This window comes from Filobasidium floriforme (assembly GCF_021052385.1).
Source record: "Filobasidium floriforme strain CBS 6241 chromosome Unknown HD553scaffold_5, whole genome shotgun sequence".
NCBI classification, from domain to species: Eukaryota; Fungi; Basidiomycota; class Tremellomycetes; order Filobasidiales; family Filobasidiaceae; genus Filobasidium; species Filobasidium floriforme.
Genome location: NW_025763626.1, coordinates 1,035,144 through 1,053,726, shown reverse-complemented (window position 1 = coordinate 1,053,726; position 18,583 = coordinate 1,035,144). Strand labels below are relative to the sequence as shown.

The 18,583-nt window shown below is 53.4% G+C and overlaps 6 protein-coding genes across 6 annotated transcripts; 3 read left to right on the top strand and 3 right to left on the bottom strand.

Moving 5' to 3' along the window:
• Positions 1 to 145: 145 nt before the first annotated feature.
• On the top strand, positions 146 to 917 carry HD553DRAFT_348733 (uncharacterized protein). Its single transcript, XM_046183404.1, has 3 exons — positions 146 to 209; positions 293 to 456; positions 598 to 917. The coding sequence occupies exons 2-3, from the start codon at positions 436 to 438 to the stop codon at positions 892 to 894; spliced, it is 318 nt and encodes a 105-aa protein (XP_046038628.1). The 5' UTR covers positions 146 to 209; positions 293 to 435; the 3' UTR covers positions 895 to 917.
• A 562-nt stretch (positions 918 to 1,479) lies between these two features.
• Positions 1,480 to 2,145, bottom strand: HD553DRAFT_322697 (uncharacterized protein; the record flags this gene model as incomplete). Its single annotated transcript, XM_046181308.1, has 2 exons — positions 1,480 to 1,868; positions 1,974 to 2,145. The coding sequence occupies 2 exons, from the start codon at positions 2,143 to 2,145 to the stop codon at positions 1,480 to 1,482; spliced, it is 561 nt and encodes a 186-aa protein (XP_046038627.1).
• A 1,062-nt stretch (positions 2,146 to 3,207) lies between these two features.
• On the bottom strand, positions 3,208 to 6,687 carry HD553DRAFT_269230 (P-loop containing nucleoside triphosphate hydrolase protein; the record flags this gene model as incomplete). Its single annotated transcript, XM_046177608.1, has 2 exons — positions 3,208 to 6,432; positions 6,544 to 6,687. The coding sequence occupies 2 exons, from the start codon at positions 6,685 to 6,687 to the stop codon at positions 3,208 to 3,210; spliced, it is 3,369 nt and encodes a 1,122-aa protein (XP_046038626.1).
• A 798-nt stretch (positions 6,688 to 7,485) lies between these two features.
• On the bottom strand, positions 7,486 to 9,402 carry HD553DRAFT_348730 (formyl transferase). Its single transcript, XM_046183403.1, has 6 exons — positions 9,171 to 9,402; positions 9,025 to 9,101; positions 8,618 to 8,959; positions 8,435 to 8,536; positions 8,150 to 8,290; positions 7,486 to 8,029 (listed from the first exon to the last, which is right to left on the bottom strand). The coding sequence occupies exons 1-6, from the start codon at positions 9,370 to 9,372 to the stop codon at positions 7,682 to 7,684; spliced, it is 1,212 nt and encodes a 403-aa protein (XP_046038625.1). The 5' UTR covers positions 9,373 to 9,402; the 3' UTR covers positions 7,486 to 7,681.
• A 1,079-nt stretch (positions 9,403 to 10,481) lies between these two features.
• On the top strand, positions 10,482 to 12,245 carry HD553DRAFT_269389 (type I 3-dehydroquinase-domain-containing protein; the record flags this gene model as incomplete). Its single annotated transcript, XM_046177615.1, has 3 exons — positions 10,482 to 11,072; positions 11,140 to 11,220; positions 11,307 to 12,245. 3 exons carry the CDS (start codon positions 10,482 to 10,484, stop codon positions 12,243 to 12,245), a joined length of 1,611 nt encoding a protein of 536 aa, XP_046038624.1.
• A 225-nt stretch (positions 12,246 to 12,470) lies between these two features.
• Positions 12,471 to 15,994, top strand: HD553DRAFT_192148 (uncharacterized protein). Its single transcript, XM_046177028.1, has 6 exons — positions 12,471 to 12,663; positions 12,732 to 12,763; positions 12,835 to 13,772; positions 13,831 to 14,318; positions 14,387 to 14,897; positions 14,966 to 15,994. Exons 1-6 carry the CDS (start codon positions 12,600 to 12,602, stop codon positions 15,867 to 15,869), a joined length of 2,937 nt encoding a protein of 978 aa, XP_046038623.1. The 5' UTR covers positions 12,471 to 12,599; the 3' UTR covers positions 15,870 to 15,994.
• Positions 15,995 to 18,583: the final 2,589 nt, after the last annotated feature.

Sequence of the window (18,583 nt, the reverse complement as noted above, 5' to 3'; positions counted from 1 at the left end):
AATCGCTCGCGGGCGGAGTTTCGTCATCATCCAGAGTGCATCGGGCATCACCGATTCGATCCAAGACCTGGAGTATAAGAATCACCTTCGAGTGCTTGCAAGAAGTATTTGATCGCCGTTGCTCCTCTTTCTCTCAATAACAACTCGCACACCATCGTACAAACTCTATTACCTCACATTACACATCACACGTGCAATCAACAATGGCCGTAAGTCTCCCCCCCTTAACTCTCCCTTCACCGACCCGAACTGATCTTCTCTGCTCTCGCTTTCCCGTCTCCTAACGACACAGGACCAAACCCCCCAATGCACCGGTAACCCCACCTCCTGCTCGTTCTGTAACCCGACCCACGAACGCGATTCATGTGCCAAGGACGAGATCGCCGGATGTACGTCGGCACCGGGAGACTGCCAGGCTTGTAGCGAGGGTCGAGGATGTTTGAAGGGATGTGCTGGGTGAGTCCGAATTTCGGTCTTTCTTTTTTTTCCTTTTTTTTCTTTTTCGTGCTGGATCGAAGGGAGTTGTCGCTGACGTCTCATCCCGTTGTCCTCTTCTCCTCCCCTCTTCGGCCCCTCTTCTCCCTTGAACGAACGTAGATCCCCGGAAAACTGTACCGTCTGTCGAGACCGATGCCTCAAGCCCGCCTCGACCACCTCGAACACCGCTTCGTTCGGTGTCGAGCCCGCTCGACCCAAGTAGAGTTCGATTCGCGATCGACGTTTCTTCTAGAGATGGATTCGGCACCGTCAAACGTTGAGGCGTCCGAGAGTGTTCTGGATCGAAGTGTTCAAGCGGAGGATGATCGGGTTGTGTATCTCGTATGTCATGTTGTATCGTTATCCATCCTAGCAGCTACTTTGTCGTGCGCCTTCCCCGGCCATCGAATCGAATAATATATCATGTGATGTATCCTGGATCCCGCTCTTTTTGCTGTCTGTCATCTCTGGTGCCCGACGATCTTTCATGGGTACAAAGACGTTTCGCTCTACGAGAAGATCAGGTTGGCACGAAGTTCCGGTCGGTTGTTTCGGTCACATTCAGAAGAAAGATACATCGAGGTGTCTCCAGGCTTTAACGAGCGACTGAACCTCACCGTAGTACGCGGTTCGATAACCATAGCAGGCGAGGCTCCGAGCATGGTTGTTCAAACATGACTCATACAGAGAGAGGTGGAAGCAGTCTTCGCATCTTTTCAACTACGATGATGAGATACAGAAGATCACAGAGGGAACAAGGCGGGTTGATATGATTGTATGTGAGAGCCGGGCACGGAACTCGGAAGTGCACGGAACGACGCATGCAGAGGAATCCGCACCATACGCATGAAAGTCGTTCTGAGCGGCTTTCAATACATTATTGCCTATACACGGAGCTACATCACGTCAGCAGGGGACAAACGACGATACATCCATCTATCTGATACAAGTTACAGTCTTGAGACATTCCTACAATGGGTGCCAAAATCTGCTCAAGGTCATTCATTGTTCATTGGACGGCTCCTTTGTCTGGTCCGTCAACTCAAAAGTCTGTTCATCTTCCAGATCCTTCACTCGGGCCTCAGACTCCATGTAGTAATAGAAGACTCTATAAGCGCCAAGTGTCCAAGGAATGCCGTTCAGAATCGCCATCGTCACTAAGGCCAGCTTGCGCTTTTCCTCAGGCTCGAGTCTGATGTCTGGTCCATTCTGTCGCCGATTCGACTCCTCCAGCTGCGTAAAGCCCTCGATGAGGGCAGCCACATCGGTTCCGCTTGCCCGCTCGGATGTAACCCCGTTGATGTAAGCGTTGTACGCCTGGGGAACTATCGTCATCGCTTTCAGTTCCATCCACTCGTTCCACTTCTTGAGATATTCTTCTTTCTCCGCTGCTGTCAGCCGCGACTTCTCTTCAGGTCGACGTTCGTTCCTCAGCTATCTCCGATACATCGATTGCATCGCCTCGTCATCGATATCACTGTGATGCTCGGTCTTACTGAACGTCAGTCCGTCATTCAAGAGTTTGATGACTCCAGTGTAGTACTCGTCATCGTCAGGCGTCCCGGTCTTCACGAACGAATCGTCCTCAGGACAGTAGCTCATATGGTCCGTCACAGGTTGATGAGTCACTTGCGATCGAGTGCATGCTGAACATGTGTCGGCGACCATCGTGGATCGAGATCGTGAGTTTCTGCTTCTGGTTGGTGTCCCTCAACATGAAGGGGGGTCGCACTTGCCATGGCGCGAGTAATCTTGACCAAACCTTATATACTCATACTCGCGGCAGCCGACGAGAATGGTTCTTTCAGGTGGTACAATCAGGCAAAAATGTCGTCACTGCAGCGTGTTCCTTTCTTTCCGGCCTGAGACGAGGAGGACTAGGTGATGGCGACATGGAGAAGCTCGAAATGTCGACATGTTACGTGATACACAAGTACCGTTCGGCATCGCTTCCATTGATCATGTTCGCGTGATTGGAGAGACCACCATCATTTTCAGTTGGATGGCGATATGCGATCGCTGCGCCGTCGGGCACAGCAAGCGCAGCGAGCTGGCGCGTTCCGACCATTCTGTGGCAACAGCGACGGCATTATCGGTCACGAGACCCAGAGGCCAGTTGATGCAGGGATGCTCCAGATGATCTTGTATCCTCCTCACCGGGGGCGCTTCCTCCATCGTGACTGGGGCCGTCAGAGAATGTACAATGATCATGTGAACCACTCTCCCCGCTGCCTGTACCCTCCTTTCTCTCCAATCTCCTGTGCGATTCCCCACCGGGTACAAGCGCGTTGAACCTCGTTGCAGTGTGTTTATGCCACGAGTTCCCGAACTCAGTTGGTGTAATACCAGCGCCCAACAAGATAGAGCAGAAGGTGCGCGTCTTGATGCTAAGGGCTCGCTATATCACTTTGAACTCCATCAAAGGAGCGGCGCTTTATGTTCCATGCGGCTACTACTGTAGTTCCCTCGCTTACTCCCTATAGGGCCCTGTCAGCAATCTCTCGCTTGTGACATCGATAACGGATGAAATGATGCACCCAGTCCCTCGGGCGATGTCCGTCGATCCGCTAGCCAAAAACCTGCGATACAACGCACAAGCCGTTGCCCCCCCCAACACCTGTAGTCGCGTATCGCAGAGGTATCCAACTGAAACAGTCGCGCGCAAGCCGATTTCATGCGAAACACGTGATGCGCGAAACCCTGCAACGGAAAACGGCCAAGACCACCAACTCAATAGACGGACTTGCAAACGAATGTAGAATGGAAATCGTCATGAGAGAAATTAAAGAAGCAGTACATGCACCGAAATGCTCGACGAAGAAAATGATCGGGACGCGACACAGCCAGGTGGGCTAGACGGTGCCCTTCTATAGCTCGTCCTCGTCGGTGAGGACCTCTGCAAGGATCAAACAACAAGGTCATATGGTCAGCCAGATGTTCATAAACAACTGTAAAGATGTCGCTCTGCTCACCCTCGCCTCGCTTCCTTCGGGCCATCCTCTCCTTCTTCTTCTTTCGGAGCTCGGCAGCGCTGGCCTTCTTGGCCTTCTCGACCTTGACGATCTTGTTACCCATGGCGTCAAACTGGTCCTCCTCGTCCTCCTTTCGCTGGTCGATTCGGGCACCGGAACCCTGACCGCTCTCGACCCAGTCGTGACCGGAAGCGATGAGGTGTCCGTCCTTCATGGCCCAGATCTCCTTGCACACGGATTCCGAGAACTCTCGGTTGTGGGTGATGACCAACACTCCTCCCTCAAAGTCCTTCAGGGCCTCGATCAAGGCGGCCAAAGACTCTCGGTCCAAGTAGTTGGTAGGCTCATCCAGACAGATGACGTGGGGCTTTCGCCAGGTGGCGGCACCCAAGACGACCTTGACCTTTTGACCTCCGGACAGACCTCGCATGGTGTTGTGCGAGACGAACTCGGACTCGAGACCGAAATCGGCGAAATGCTGCTCAATCTCCTTTCGAACGAGGGGCCTCATCATACCCAATCGCTGAGCCTCTCGCGAGTCGAGCTCCATGACCTTCTTTTCGAATCCACGGACGAGCAACTCGTCACGCGACATCCAAATGTTCTCGGTCGACGAGAGACCCTTGAACGAGATCTCGTACTCGTACGACTGCTTGAGCTTCTTTCGTCCGACCAACTCCTCGATGATTCGCTTGGCACCCTCGACAATGACGGTACCTCCCTCCTTCATCTTCTTCTCCTCCTCCGGGGTCAACTGCCTCGAGGCCTTTTGGAGCTCCTCCAAGTCCTCACCGGTCTGGTATCGCCACAACATGTAGTCCAGGGGGGTCTTGTCGAGGTGGTAATCGATGTGGTGGAAAGCGTGCTGAGCGACGTATCCGATGACCAAGTTGGGGTGCTTCCAGACCTCTCCGGCGTTGCTAGCGTCGCCGAGTCCACCGTTGGGCTCGGTCTCTCCGGTCAAGAGCTTGACCAAGGTCGACTTTCCGGAACCGTTGGGTCCGAGAATGGCGACTCGGGAAGAGAGCGAGACCATCAAGGTGACGTCGAACAGCTGCTGGACGGCGGAACCGGGGTACGAGAAGTTGACCTTTCGCATCTTCAAGAGCGACTTCTCCTTGGTCTTGACTCCGTCCAAGAGAGGAGGCACGGGCAGCTTGAACTTGTAGTCCTCGGCGGCCTCGAGCTGGTAGTAAGACTTGGCCTCGGGGACCATCTTGACGAAGGCCTCCAAGTTTCCGGGGTAACGCTTGATCTTGAATCGGTTCAAGTGGATGATATCGGTGACGGTCCTGTTCAAAAAGTCGGAATCGTGCGAGACGATGATCGAGGTACAGTTGGTGAGCGAGGTGAGGTAGTCGATCAACCAGGTGACGTTGATGACGTCCAAATGGTTGGTAGGCTCGTCCAACAACAAGATGTCGGCCTTGAACAAGATGGCTCGGGCGAGGGCGAGCTTCATCTTCCATCCACCCGACAACGAACCGATGGGGTGCTTCTGCTTGGCGTCGTCGAACCCGACGTCCCTCAAGGTCTTTCGGATGTCATCGGGCGTTCCCAAGAGACGCTTGTCGGACAAGACCCAGTCGACGACGGAGATGTCGGCCTCGGACCCATCAATGTCGTGCTGGACGTAGAAAGTTCGGACGACCGAAGGGTCGGGGAAACCCTCGACCTGGTTGTTGACGATGGCGTTCATCAAGGTCGATTTCCCGGACCCGTTTCGTCCACAGAGACCGTATCGGTGTCCACGCTTCAGTCGCAAGGTGGCCATGTTCAACAAGATCTTGGCACCGTAAGCGAGCGAAAAGGTACAGTTACACAAGTCCTCGCCCTCCTCTTCGTCGTCGAACACTCGGTCGTCCTGACCCTCCTCGTCGGCCTTCTTCTGCAAGAGCTCTCGGACGACGGGACCGTTGTCGTACCCGGGAACGGCCAAGGAGAGGTAAGGGCACAAGGTCGACTCCCAAGTCTGCTGGTCATAGTTGTGGGCGTTGACGAGTCCGGCAGCGAGGACACCGGCGTAGACGAGCGCGGGGTTCTCGTTGTCCGGGATCTCCTTGGCGTCGGCCTTTTTGAACTCGGCGATCAAGTTGGTGACGAGGTGGTTACCCTCGGCGATCTTGAGAGGAGGCACGTTGGTACCGTCACCCTCGTAGACCTTGGAGACCTCTCGCAAGGTCTTGATGGCACGGTTGACGACGCCTCGAGCCTCGGGGTCGGCCATGACCTCGGCAGTCTTCAAGAGACCGGGCAAGAGCTTGGGGACGAAAGGTCGGACGGTGTACTCGTTGTCGACGAGCTTGGTCATGTTGTCGGCGATAACGGCGACCTTTCGCTTGATGGCGGTGGCACGCTCGTCCAAACCTCGGGACAAGAGCGGGGCCATCAACGAGAGCGAGGGGGCGTCGACCTCGGAGACGAAAGTGGTGGCGGACAACAAGGCGATGGTCTTGGGGACCTCCTCGATGGGGTTGACGAGGGCCTTGATCAAGGCGGGGATGAACTTTTCGATATCCTTGTTGGCAACGAGGGCGGTGGCCTTGGTCAAGGTCGACTTGGCGGCCTTCTTGACGTCCGACTTGGTGTCCCAGACGGCGTCGGCGAGGACGGGGACCATCATGGGCATGGCCTTTCCGGTCTGAACGGGAGCGGCGACGACGAGCTGGTCGATGATGGCCAACGACCCGGTCTTGATCTGCCATTTCCCAGCGGTCTGGATCTGGTGCAAGAGCGCGGGCAAGAGGACGGGAGTAGCCCAGGGGTTCATCGAGGTGACAAACGACTTGACGGCAGCGAGCGAGGCGGCGGCGACGCTAGGAGTCTTGTCGGCGAAAGCCTCGAGGAGGGCGGGGAAGACGGTACCGGGCTCCGAGGTGACGATGAAGCACTCGAGCTTTTGAGCGGCACCGTTCTCGCACAAGGTCGAGATGACCTCGGCGGCACCCTCACGAGCCTCGGGCTTCTTCTTGTCTCCGAGGGCCTGCGCGAGCGAAGCGAGCAAAGCGAGCGCAGAGCGTAGAGCAAACACATTCCCGTCAACTTTCTGACCCTGCTGGCAGCTTCTTTATCCGAAACCAGAGCCTCGACTCACCTTGACCAAAGCATCGCCCAACCCAATCTCTCCAAAGAAGTTCACCTTCTCATTCTTCGACTGACTCGCCAACTGCTCGGCGGCCTGCTTTCGTGCGTCCTTGTCGGCGACGAAGAGGGAGGGGATGTCGAACGTGGAAGGCATGATGTTGATGGATGTGTAGGTGAAAGGTTTTTTGTCTGCTTTTGCATGGATTCGATCGGGAGGGGGAAAGGAGGTGGGGAGTTAGCGAGAGCGAACGCAATGTGGTGCGGTATGAAAAAAAATTCCCCCGAGGCCAAGAGGCAAGAAAAAGAGAAGAAGAACACTCACGGGTTTATATAAAAGGGGGGAAGAAAAAAGAAGGTAGTCTAGTAACGAGCTCGTGTAGATCAAGTCTCGTCCGTGTCTATTTGTGTCGATACAATCGAAAGGGAGAGTAGGATAGTTCTCTTTCCTTTTTTTTTTTTTTTTGGGTAGGGTGGATAGAGAAGATTGACTCTTTTCTACGTCTATATGGGGTTCGGGGTGAGGTGGGTCGTCAGTTTGATGTGAAGAGGTCGTTAAAGAAAAGTCACGTCACGGGGAGTGTGTGATGAGATAAGGTAAAAGAAGAGGTGAGGTGGGATGGGTGGGTGGCGAGGATGAAGCTTACCCTGTGTGTATGTGTGTTTATATGAATAGTCTCAAGGGTGTTGCCACGCTTAGAGAAGAGAAGAGAAGGGAGGTGGAGGTTATGAAAAAAGAGACGAGGTGGTGGTTGTGGGGGAGGTTGATCGAGATCAAGAGGACGAGAGGTGCTCGGGAGGTGGCGAAGAGGGGTTCTCTCTCTGAAAAATCGCACACAAAGGGACGGAGAGAGGGACGCGCCATTGGGTGGAAAAATTAGGAGAAGGCGGCGAGGGGCGACGCGTAAATAAAACAAGCCCGGAGGCCAATTGCATCCGACCTCCCGGCGAGAACGTGGGAGTCTAGAAGGACGACGGTTTCACGTGATCGAGACGTCGAGACCAGATTCACTTGACGTCTTGATACATGTTACAAACTCGACAATGCTAATCATGAGCCGAAGTGATACAGACGGACAAATCGGCTAGATGACTCTTGGCATCCCGAGACCGTATGATCAAGACGAACCGCCTGACGAAGTCGTAACACCTCATGTACCGAGATCCACGACCATACCCTTCCCCACCCCCCTCAAGCCGTTCCACCAATCCCTCACTCCCATCTCCTTCTTCCCCGCCTGCCTCACCCTCTTGACCTCGAGGAGCACCGTCACCATCTCATCATCCTCTTCTTGCGAATGCGTATATGAAGACGAATGCGGATTGTTTTCGTATGCGCATCGGACGAGCAGCCGATTGTTCGGACGATCATACCGAGCTTGTCCCGGACGTAACGATCGCAATTGTGAGCCGGTCTCTGAAGAACCCGGCTTGAGATCGCTCAACCCGCATTCGAGCAGCTGGATCGGGTTTCCCTGGACCGTCGTCCATATCGGTTCCTACACGCGCCACACATCATCGAAAAAAAAGGTCATCAACTCAAGTTTGTTTTCATCTCCTTTCAATTTCAATTTCCCACTTGGAGAAGAATCATACCATAAAGCATGCTTTTTGCTCACCTGAAACCCAAACGCTCGATGCCGCGCTTCGACCTCCATCGCGCTCTGTGTCTGGAAGTCCACCCGGGCCGTAGTTGGGCTGATCTTGCCGGCTTTCCGAAATGTTTCGCCTTGTGATGATGGTTGTGGATAACAGCTCGCCTATAGTATAAGGTTAGATCAGATTATATTTTGACATGTCATGTCATCCGGGTCAGCAAAAATCAAAGTCTTGTTTTTCTTCGAGAGGGGATATCTATGAATCGATATGACATGGCAGGGGAAGACGTCGGGTTTGGTACGTACAGTTCCATCACGTATTCGTTGGAGGGTGGATACGAGCAGTTCTCCGCCTCTTTTAGCCAAGGTCGGTAATAAACTGTTGTACGTCGAACGCTCGTCGATCTCCTACAAAAACGAATCACCACAATGTCTTTCAGTCCTGGTGTTATCGCAGAGTTAGTATCCACCAGTGAACATGTAACATACCACCCCCCCCTCTTGCGCCCAAACATCCCCACAATCCACCTTCCCCCTCCCCAACTCCAAACTCTGCACAGTGACCCCCGTCCTACCTCTCCGGACCTTCCAACTGTCAGCGATGGACCATTGGATCGGGGCGGCTCCTCTGTATTCCGGCAAGAGCGAAGGATGTACGTTAAGCCGGGAGTAAGGTTCTCGGAAATAGGTTTTGAGGAAGGGGGTGGGGATGATATGGCCGAATGAGGCTGTGATCAGGATCGGGCTTGGGCTTGGGTTTGGGGTTGAAAGTAAAGGAGGTGGATTTGGTGGGTTGCTGTTTGATGCTGGTGGGAGGAATCCTTCGGGAATCTGAGAAGAGCATATTGAAGATGATCAGTGGAAATGCATGAGGATATCCTTATTCTTAGAATTACCTGCCAATCCTTGAACCCCGTCGGAGGCAGAGTACTTGTGCCCAAACCTTGCTCTTCCGCATAAGTCAACAGAGGAGCTGCGCAATGCAATCATCCCCATGCTTCAGTCCACAAGATCATACCGGAACCAAGATCTCAGAGCTCACGAACTATCCGTCTTGTTCCCCTTGAACCTCTCCCCACCTGCTTTTCTCCCGAGGTGACGATTAACAGGTCTTTCCACAGTCCCTGTTTGCTAGCGAGAAGAGGTTCCAGGACGCCGATGGAAAAGGCATCTCCGCCTAGGAAGAGCAGTGATAGTGCATCTTTGCTACGAGCTGATGAGAGGAGGTGTCGAGTCGTGCGCATGCTTGTTGTAGAAGTCTATGGCGAGGCGATGTGACTTGTGTGCTTGCATGTCGATACCTTCAGATGCTCAGATGGCAGATCGTCAAATCCCCTGGTCTGAACGCCGAGGATGACTCATGAAATTATGCGTTATCGGGATGTCTCCCCTAGATGCGTTATGATCGATGGCATTGACGATCGGCGCCCTGCGGGACGTCGAGGGTCACTTTCCGATCTAGCACTCCAACCCAAGTTACTACACTCAAACGCACAAGTTATATCATCGACACAGCCTTCTCTTTTGCGGATAGCATTGAAGATCCTCCCTGTGCATATCTCTTCTATACGGTATCAACATATCTGTCAGATGATCCGGCAGTGATATGCAGAGCTTCAACGCTGCGACGCTTCCGAGCAGAGCTCCGACTCGACCCGGCACTCCTGTCAACCAGAGATATCCCTGGGATGCGAGTGTGACCATCATCGGACAGCGGGGAGGTGAGTCAAAGTTTTTCGCGGACTAGAATGCCTAAAAGTTGACCGGTTTGCACATGTCTGCAGTCGGCAAGTCGACCATCGCCTTTATCGCCAGTCATGCGTTGTGGAGGGACGTCCTCGAGACTGAAACGCTCCTCAGCCGAGGCTCCGACGACCCGGATTACAAATACGGCCACGATATACCTTCCATACTGTCCGAGAACAGACGAGGCAAGATCGTCATCATCTCCGCGGACCGATTGAAAGACTCGGAATCTAGGCGGGCGGTGGAACAATTCGCACAGTTCGCCGGTCCTGTCATCCATGTCAGTCGTTCGAGGGCGCTCTCGTTCAAATATCTACGGGCGGGCAATCAGATGACGGATTCCGAACTCCAAGCGCTCGACGAAGACTGGTCTTCCACCGAGGCGTCCTTGATGGAGATGTGTACGGCATCGTTCGTCAACCTGAATTGCCTGTCGGCGGAAGACATCTATCCTCCAGCTTATCGACCCTGGGAAGACATGTGTCCCAAGTCGAACATCGCTCGACCCAATGGAGCTCATCGCGTCATGTCGCACATGAAGAGGCTGGAGATGGATTTCATCCGGCTCATGCGTTTTGTGCTGGGCGTCTATACCAACCACGTCCCAATGACAGCGTTCCGGACGTACCTGTTGTCACTGACGTACTCGGACGTCTCACAAGCAGTGCCTCATATAGAGAACTTGTCAATCGGGGTAGATTGCTGGGAATTGAGGGTGGATCTGCTAGCAGAACGTAGCGTCGAATCCATCGCCTACCAGATCGCACTCTTGCGACGACATTCGGACCTGCCCGTCTACCTGACGATGCGAACGCGGTCACAGACCGGAGGTCTACCCGATATCAAGGACGACCCGCAGATGATTCCTTACCAACAGGCAGTCCTCTCTCTCGGCCTAAAGATGGGCGTCGAATATGTAGACGTCAACATCACCTCGCCGCCAGAGACGATCGCATCGCTCGTCCGGAACAAGGGCAACTCGCAGATCATCATCTCGTGGCACGACATGGCTGGGCGGGTTAGCTGGTCCGGACCCGAAGTCCGATCGATCTTTGATCACGCCTGTCGTGAAGGAGCCGACATCGTCATGATGATCGGGTACGCTAGGGATTTCCAAGACAACCTCAGCTTGCGAGCGTTTGTCCAGGAGATGCAGTCGAAACATGTACCTCTTATAGCGTTAAACACGGGACCCGAGGTGAGTGCGATTTGGCACCTTGATCATCGACTCTAGCTGACCAAGGTGCGGCCTGAATCGGTTGTAGGGGAAAATGTCGCGAATCTTGAACCACTTCTTGACTCCGGTGGCGCATCCAGCTATGCCTCGGATATCTGGACCGGGTCAAGTCTCGTATCTGGAGACTCAACAGGCAAGTCGGTGATGACCGAAAATCACTCCTTTCCCTCGCTAAACTACCGTCAGATGCTTTAGGTCCTATACTTGACGGGACTTCTCAAACCGTTGAAATATCACATCTTCGGCGCCGATGTCAAGACCACGGCTTCTCCGATAATGCATACGGTCGCATTCAGGAAGCTCGGACTGCCTCACACATACCATATCAGCGAGGCTAGCGATATTCAAAGCTACGAGGCCATCCTTAACGATCCCACGTTCGGCGGGGCCAGTATCGCTCGGCCCTTCAAGGTGGAGATCGGTTCGCGTCTCCGTCGACTGTCAAAACACGCTCAAGCTATTGGCGCGGTCAATACCATCACGGCTACACCTACGGGTCCCGTGGGGGACAATACGGATTGGAAGGGAATCAGGACTTGCATATCACGGGCGTTGACACCAGAGAACGTGATCAACGCCAACACGACGGCTCTGGTCATCGGGGCGGGAGGTGTCGCAAGAGCCGCGATATACGCGTTGAACCACCTTGGAGTGTCCAAGATCGCCCTGGTCAACCGCACCATGAAAGCCGCACATGCCCTGGCGAGCGATATGTCGAGGCTGGACCCGGGACTGTATATCCATGTCCTCGAGAGCATCGAACCCAAGGTGATCAAATCCTTGGGATTGCAACCTCGGATCATCGTCTACGCGATACCGATCCCCGAACAGGATGACCGAGATGCCATCAGAACGAGACCACATCAAGATCTGCTTCATATTCCCGGTGGAGGGGTATTACTGGACATGACGTTCCAGGGTGACCTTGCCCTATCGCCAATGTTGAAATTGTCCAAAGGGATAATGAACGACGCCTGGGTTTTCGTACCCGGTATAGAGGTGCTCCTTGAGCAAGGGTACGAACAGATCCGGTTATGGACGGGTAGGAGACCGCCTCGGACAGATATGCGCTCAGCGGTCATGCGAGAGTATACCGGCAACAACCTTTATCAGGGGACTCTGCGAAGTATATGAGCCGATGATTGGCCATGACATGATGATATAATCACAAAGGTTGTATATTATATGATACCAGGTTGTAGACAGAACATTCTTGAAGCATCATGGTTCGGGACGTCGCACCTCATTTAGCTCCAGGACGCTAATCGCGTCGAGTCCGGCGATCGAGAGTCGGCGGTTCAGCTCGATCCTTCGGTCGTGATGACCGGTCTTACTTCGAGCTGCTTGACCAGTGGACCAATAACGATTTCTGCGACTATCAGCTATCACTCAGCAGTCTGATTAGCTATACTTGGAATAGCAAGCCGGTCATCTCCAAGAGCTATGACACATCAGTAACGAGACACGACTAGCCCGTACACTGCACAAATGGCAGACTTGACCGGTAACGATGCGAAAGCTGAAGATCAAAAGCCAAACAAGACGGCGGTCGGTACGTTTAATGTCACGTCTCCTGGTAGCTTGCAGTGGTCCCCTGGTTTACTGACTTCGTGTATATAGCTTGTTCTACTTGTCGGGTCAAAAGACAGAAGGTGAGCTCAGCTTTCGCTCTCAGACATGTCAGAAACGTATCACTGCTGATTCTACCTGGGGTCGTATTCAGTGCAACGGACAACGACCACGATGTTCATACTGCGCCCAAAACGAGCTAGAATGTGTCTACTCGGAGAAGCGCAAGAAGCGAGGTCCTCCTCCAGGTTACTTGGCTCGGATCGCAGATCGAACACGGCTGCTGGAATACTTTATCGGATACCTCTCATCTCGCGAAGGTCGGACCTCAGGAACAACCTCACTTGTTCAGAGTGTACAGCAATTCACAGCTCTTTTGAAGAACGGTCATGAGGATCAGAAGCATTGGTCGAGATGGAATTTGGCCTTTCATCAGCATTGCGGAGATCTAGTCGATATCTCACTAGACGACATCGGCATGCCCGCCTCGCACGAATCAAGCCAGAAGTCAGGAATAAAACGAGCGAGATCGGTTTCGCCAACTCCAGATGCTGCCAATACCGGTGGTCCTTCCAAGCCGCAGAAGAACAGAAGCGTTACGATACCAGACCGTTCTAATTCTTCTGTGACGAATGGGTCTCAGACAGGGAGCATAGCGCACGAACGATCCGAACCTACGACGTTCGTTCGACAGCAATTTACGGGACCGGCCGGTAGCGGCTACTTCAATGCACCAGAGTATGGACGTGATTCCTCGAGGAATAACTATGCTCTGGATCCTGTCATCGAGCAGAGCAACCGCGGTCCGATGGGAAGCATGGGAATGGGAATGGGAACCGGCATGTTTCCGTCGGTATTCGATGATGCAAACGAATACGTCGACGTTGGGCCTTCCAGGCATGGCGAAACAGCGGACAGGAGCAAGAATAGAGTGACGTTTGGTGATATCGCTCAAACCGAAGACGGCGGATTGATGCATGACGATATTGCCGAGCCCGAGGATCGAGCTGGAGACGACTTTAAAAGCGGAGATGGGCCGTCCACAGCTATCGATCGTCAGCCATTCGATCTCAATTATACCAGTGGATTTTGGTCAGTCTCGTCTTGCTTTGTGGAAGACGCAAGTGAGCTGATAGTGTCTCTCATGCAGGCGTACGGCAGATGTGGAGGATCTGGCCCGAAGTCCACGTCAAATGTCCTCTCATACGACACCGAAAATCCAACTTCCACCCAAAGACGTACAGGACCACCTGATAGATACATACCTTTTGCACATCCAACCTCAAATGCCACTACTAGACCCAGCACAGCTCTCGACATATCGGTATTCGACCCATTTAACAACAGGATCTGATTCATACACTCCACCATCTCGTATCTTGATGATGGCCTTGTGCGCATACAGCGCATGTTTCTCGCCTACGTTAGGAGGAGCCGCTTCTAGCGTTGCAGCGTTGGGAGATGATAATGCGGCTGCAGGAGGCATTCTGGCCGACATCTGGTACGAGGAGGCCAGGAGCATGCTCCTTTCGTCGACTTTGAGGAAGAGGTGCGGACTGGATACCGTTCAAGCGATCGTTCTAATGGCGATGCGAGAACACGGAAAAGGCCAAGACTTTCAGGCTTGGCTGTTGTTAGGTAAGTGACACCGACGGATCTCGAGCACCCGTCGGAGGGATTGTTGACAGTGCGCCCGCATACTGCAGGTATCGCTATTCGCTGTGGACAAGATCTCAACATGCACGTCGCTTCGAGACGTCCGACAAAAGAGTCTCGTCCTACCTCATTGCTGAGTCTACGTAAAGCCATGTCTTGGCGATGCATGTGCATGTTGGACCTTCAGCTAGCATTGCAACTCGGACGACCGCCAGCTATCAGTTTCTCGGACAGGGAATTGCCTGTTTTTGAACTCTACGGAGACTTCATAACAGATGATTGTTTCGTCAACAGACGATTGGGCTCAACGGGACTCGATATCTTGAGCGTGTTCGATGCGTCTCATGCGTTACTCAAGATAGTCTGGAATATACAGCAGAAACTCTACCTGGGAGGGAAGCCACACGCGCGTGACGTAGCTCCGATCGAGCAAGCTCTGGAGAAATGGCACGACGAGCTACCAAAGACGCTGGTAGTTCACCTTGGAGGAAGACCCAGTCTTGGCGTAGTTTGCCTACACTTGCTGCATCAGACGGCTGTGCTTCTGCTCTTCCGACCATTGTGAGTGACATCCTCGCCCGTCTTGACTCTCATCTCATGCTCACATCTCATACCTGCTTGCTATGCAGCCAAGAAGACCCAGCCATCAACGCCGTAGAGCCCATGAGCTTGGCGACCACCACCAGCAAAGCGCTTCTATACGTACTCCAAAATTCGCTGTCGGGCGAGACGACAGTCGCGCAATGCCAACCGCAAGTCGTCTACATGATCTTCACCATCGCTGTCGGCTTCATGTGTACGCTAAGAGGACTCAAGGATGTGGCCGGCACGGTGACCAAGAGTCTGGACACCCAGATTGCACTGCACAGCTGTTCAGAGGCATTGAGCAAGATGGCAGAGACCTGGCCCCTTGCTAAAAAATACGGTCGGGCAGTAAAGGTTCTGATGGATGCGGAGCGTTTAGAGTCGCTCGAATCGAGGTCCACTGCTCAGCGCGATTCTGCGGTAGTCGAGCCCGGCGATCGGAGAACACAAGCGGCAGAGCCTTCGCGAAACGATCGTATCACGCAACAAGTTAGGACCTCGCTCGGCGGACCGACCAACGGTATGAACGACATAACTTCCAACACCCAACCTGCAAACCACCAGCCATTCCTACCGACATCAGTTGGGGCCTTACTCGAACAATTCCCTTCGTTCGAAGATATTACCGGAACAACCGGTTGGGGAACCGAGAACCTGGACAACTTTGACTTTTCCGGCATCCCGTTCGACCGCAACGATCCCGGGTTCGATCCCGAGCTGTCGGCCTTTCTCAGCAGTTTTGCTGCGGTCCCTGGTGTTCCTTTCCCCACGAATAACTTCGGACCGCACGATCCTTCGCAACCACCACCCTTTGCTCCGAGCTATGGCGGCCTGCCTGCCAATCACAGTCTAAGGGAGGAAGGGGTGCAGCCATACGATGCGGAACAGATGCCCGGACATGCTCTAGATCTCCTCGCCTATAGCGCTGTCAATCGCCAAACCAAATAAGATCCGCTTGACCTTTCACCAATCCGTTGTATTCGAGGCACAGAATAGACCATCAACGATATGACGCGCAGCCAGAATCTCTGCTTACTGAGTTCAAACTTGCCAATGGATGAAGTAAACCTAAGAATCCACTTTTTCGTATTCCTGGAAAAGTTCAGGTTGTTTATGGAGGACTTACAGGCTTTTCCTCGTGCTGTCGGTGGTTTACGGCTATCAAAGCTTCAAACCAGGCATATCCAATGAATCCCCACTTCTAGACCTGCCATGTTCTGGGTGCACCACCCAAGACAAAGAAGCCAGTGGCCTCGATGAAGTCTTTGCGCAGACTCGGACAATGGCACCATTGACATTTGCAAGAATCTCAAAGATGGGTCGAGCCAAGCTTCAAATCGGCTAGCTTACCAAACCTGACTCTTCGATCCCTCTTGCTTGCACTCCGTAACGTTAGGTCATTTGGCTTGACGGTATGACAGCGGATATGGCCCATATCGCCCTCATATAGCAGATTTGATATGTAGCGCCGATATGAGGTCGACATGACAGCGATATGACCGACTAATTCCGCCTTCATATCGGTCACCGCATATCGGAGGTATTTCACGGGTCCGGAAGCAGATCACATCACGTGATCTCATATCGTCAGCTCACTTAATTTCAGACGCGTTTGGACGCGACGCGCACTATCTATTGCTCGATTCGGGTAAACAATAGTAGTTGTGTACACCTCAGGCCTCATCGACCTTCGACTAATTCACTAAGTTCAATGTATCATGGTGCTAGTTGCCACCTCAACCTTTGTACTTCGTCATCTCCGTCCTGCAATATACATCTCAATGCCTCGGAACCCTGGCAGAGGCCTATTCGACTGGTCTAAGTACCGACTGTCTCCCAACCTCGCCCTGCCACTACCTCACGCAGCCAGTAGCCCGAAGATTGAAGAACATGGTCGGCCCAGCAAGACGACAGGTGGGTTCAGATGCTCATCCCTTTGATGTGGTATGTTCTTACTGAGTTGTGGTCTCGTTGTTTCAGCGCTCGTGCTGTTGCCGGGACTGCTCCAAATTTCCCTTAGGCTATCGGGAGGTCTCCTACTCTACGTACATCCGGCACAATCCTCCGAATCCCCTCAAATCCGAACGTTTGAGATCGCCTCTCTCCGAAACCAGAGAATCTGCTACCCCAGCACCCCTTGACAACTACGCCGACTCATTCCTAGACTTCGGAGATGATCAGGACACAGGGCTGGCTGAGCTTCAGGCACGGGATCGAGAACCGTCGGATGACGGGCCAGAAGGCTGGTGGGATAACAACGGGGCAGATCCAGAGCCAGACGATTACTCTGAGGTAGACAGCGACATCGACATGGGAGACGAAGAGGATATGGACGATACCGAAGAAGAGCTGGCTCGGCGGGCCAATCCCAACGGAATCCTGTTGTCACCTCCAAACCACGTGTGGCCTCACCACGAACTAGACCATACAACTCGCCATCTCTACACGTCCATCGCTCACGGCAAAGCTATCGGTATCAGTGTAGCTGTGGCGAACTCGCTGTTGGACTCTATGACGACCACGGTGGAGCTCGAGCGAGGGGATGTTCTAGACGATAGGACGGCAAAGGTCAAAACAGCGCTGAGTAGGCTGGGTGTCAACCCCGATGATTCGATCGAACGCTTCATACTTTGTCCGAATCTGACTTGCTGGACGAGCGTACCTTTCAAAGACCTCTATGTGCTTGCTTCTCCTGCCTGTGCCGAGTGCGGAACCGCCATCTACCGTTCAACAAACAACGTTCGGAAACCGCACAAAGTCATCCCGTACGCAAAGCTCTCCAGGTTCCTCCTACGCCTATTGAGAGACGAATCTATTCGCTCACGCTTGAACGAATGGAGGATCGATGAGGAAGATTGTGTCGATCAACATCTGCGTCCTGTGACTTCTGCACTTGATCCGGCTTACGACATCGACACACCACTGGAGGGCTTATCACACGGGTCAGCGTGGAGATCGGTCGCGAAGCACACAGAGAGGGTCGTCTGGGGGGACGACTTCGCTGTTACCGAGGAGCCTGTAGCTGGCGAAGATCCTGGTAGACATGTCGCTCAGGAGCATGGTTTACAAATCATACTCAACTGCGACTGGTACGTACAAGCTTCAAGCAACGTCCCGTCCGGTCACTGCTCGACTCGGCTGATCGCGATTGTGTTCCTTCTGCCCTGTGGCGATAGGTTCGCCGTCAAGGGTTTGATCGGCTCGTCTGTCGGTGCGATCTACGCAACCGTAGCCAATCTACCACGGGACATCGCATTCAAGAGGAAAAACACAGCGTTATTGTGCATTATCCCGGGACCTAAGGAGCCGGGACCTGGCTGCTTCGCGAAAGTGCTCGAACCGATTATCAAGGACTTCCAGCAGTGCGAGAGAGGACTGCAGCTATGGAAACCGGACGGGAGTTATGGCGTCATCTCGGCGAGATTGTTACTCTGCGCGTCAGATTTACCGGCGATGAAGAAGATGATGGGCGTCGTCGGCCATTCACATCGGCTCCATCCGTGTCACCAGTGCGATATCACCAAGGAGGACATCAACACAGACAAAGCTTACAAGTGGCGGGAATTGGAGGCCTTCGATCCATCTATTCTCCTACAGCGGACGTTCGAGTACGAGCGAGCCGATGCAGGCAGAAAGGAGCAGATCGAGGAGGACTACGGAGT

Coding starts and splice junctions, on each gene's coding strand:
- HD553DRAFT_192148 (XM_046177028.1), top strand. CDS start 12,600: ATGGCAGACTTGACCGGTAACGATGCGAAAGCTGAAGATCAAAAGCCA. Junction 12,664..12,731: donor GCCAAACAAGACGGCGGTCG/GTACGTTTAATG, acceptor TCGTGTATATAG/CTTGTTCTACTTGTCGGGTC. Junction 14,319..14,386: donor TCAGGCTTGGCTGTTGTTAG/GTAAGTGACACC, acceptor CGCATACTGCAG/GTATCGCTATTCGCTGTGGA.
- HD553DRAFT_348733 (XM_046183404.1), top strand. CDS start 436: ATGTTTGAAGGGATGTGCTGG. Junction 457..597: donor TGTTTGAAGGGATGTGCTGG/GTGAGTCCGAAT, acceptor GAACGAACGTAG/ATCCCCGGAAAACTGTACCG.
- HD553DRAFT_348730 (XM_046183403.1), bottom strand. CDS start 9,372: ATGCGCACGACTCGACACCTCCTCTCATCAGCTCGTAGCAAAGATGCA. Junction 9,102..9,170: donor GGGAACAAGACGGATAGTTC/GTGAGCTCTGAG, acceptor TGCATTGCGCAG/CTCCTCTGTTGACTTATGCG. Junction 8,537..8,617: donor GGGCGCAAGAGGGGGGGGTG/GTATGTTACATG, acceptor TCGTTTTTGTAG/GAGATCGACGAGCGTTCGAC.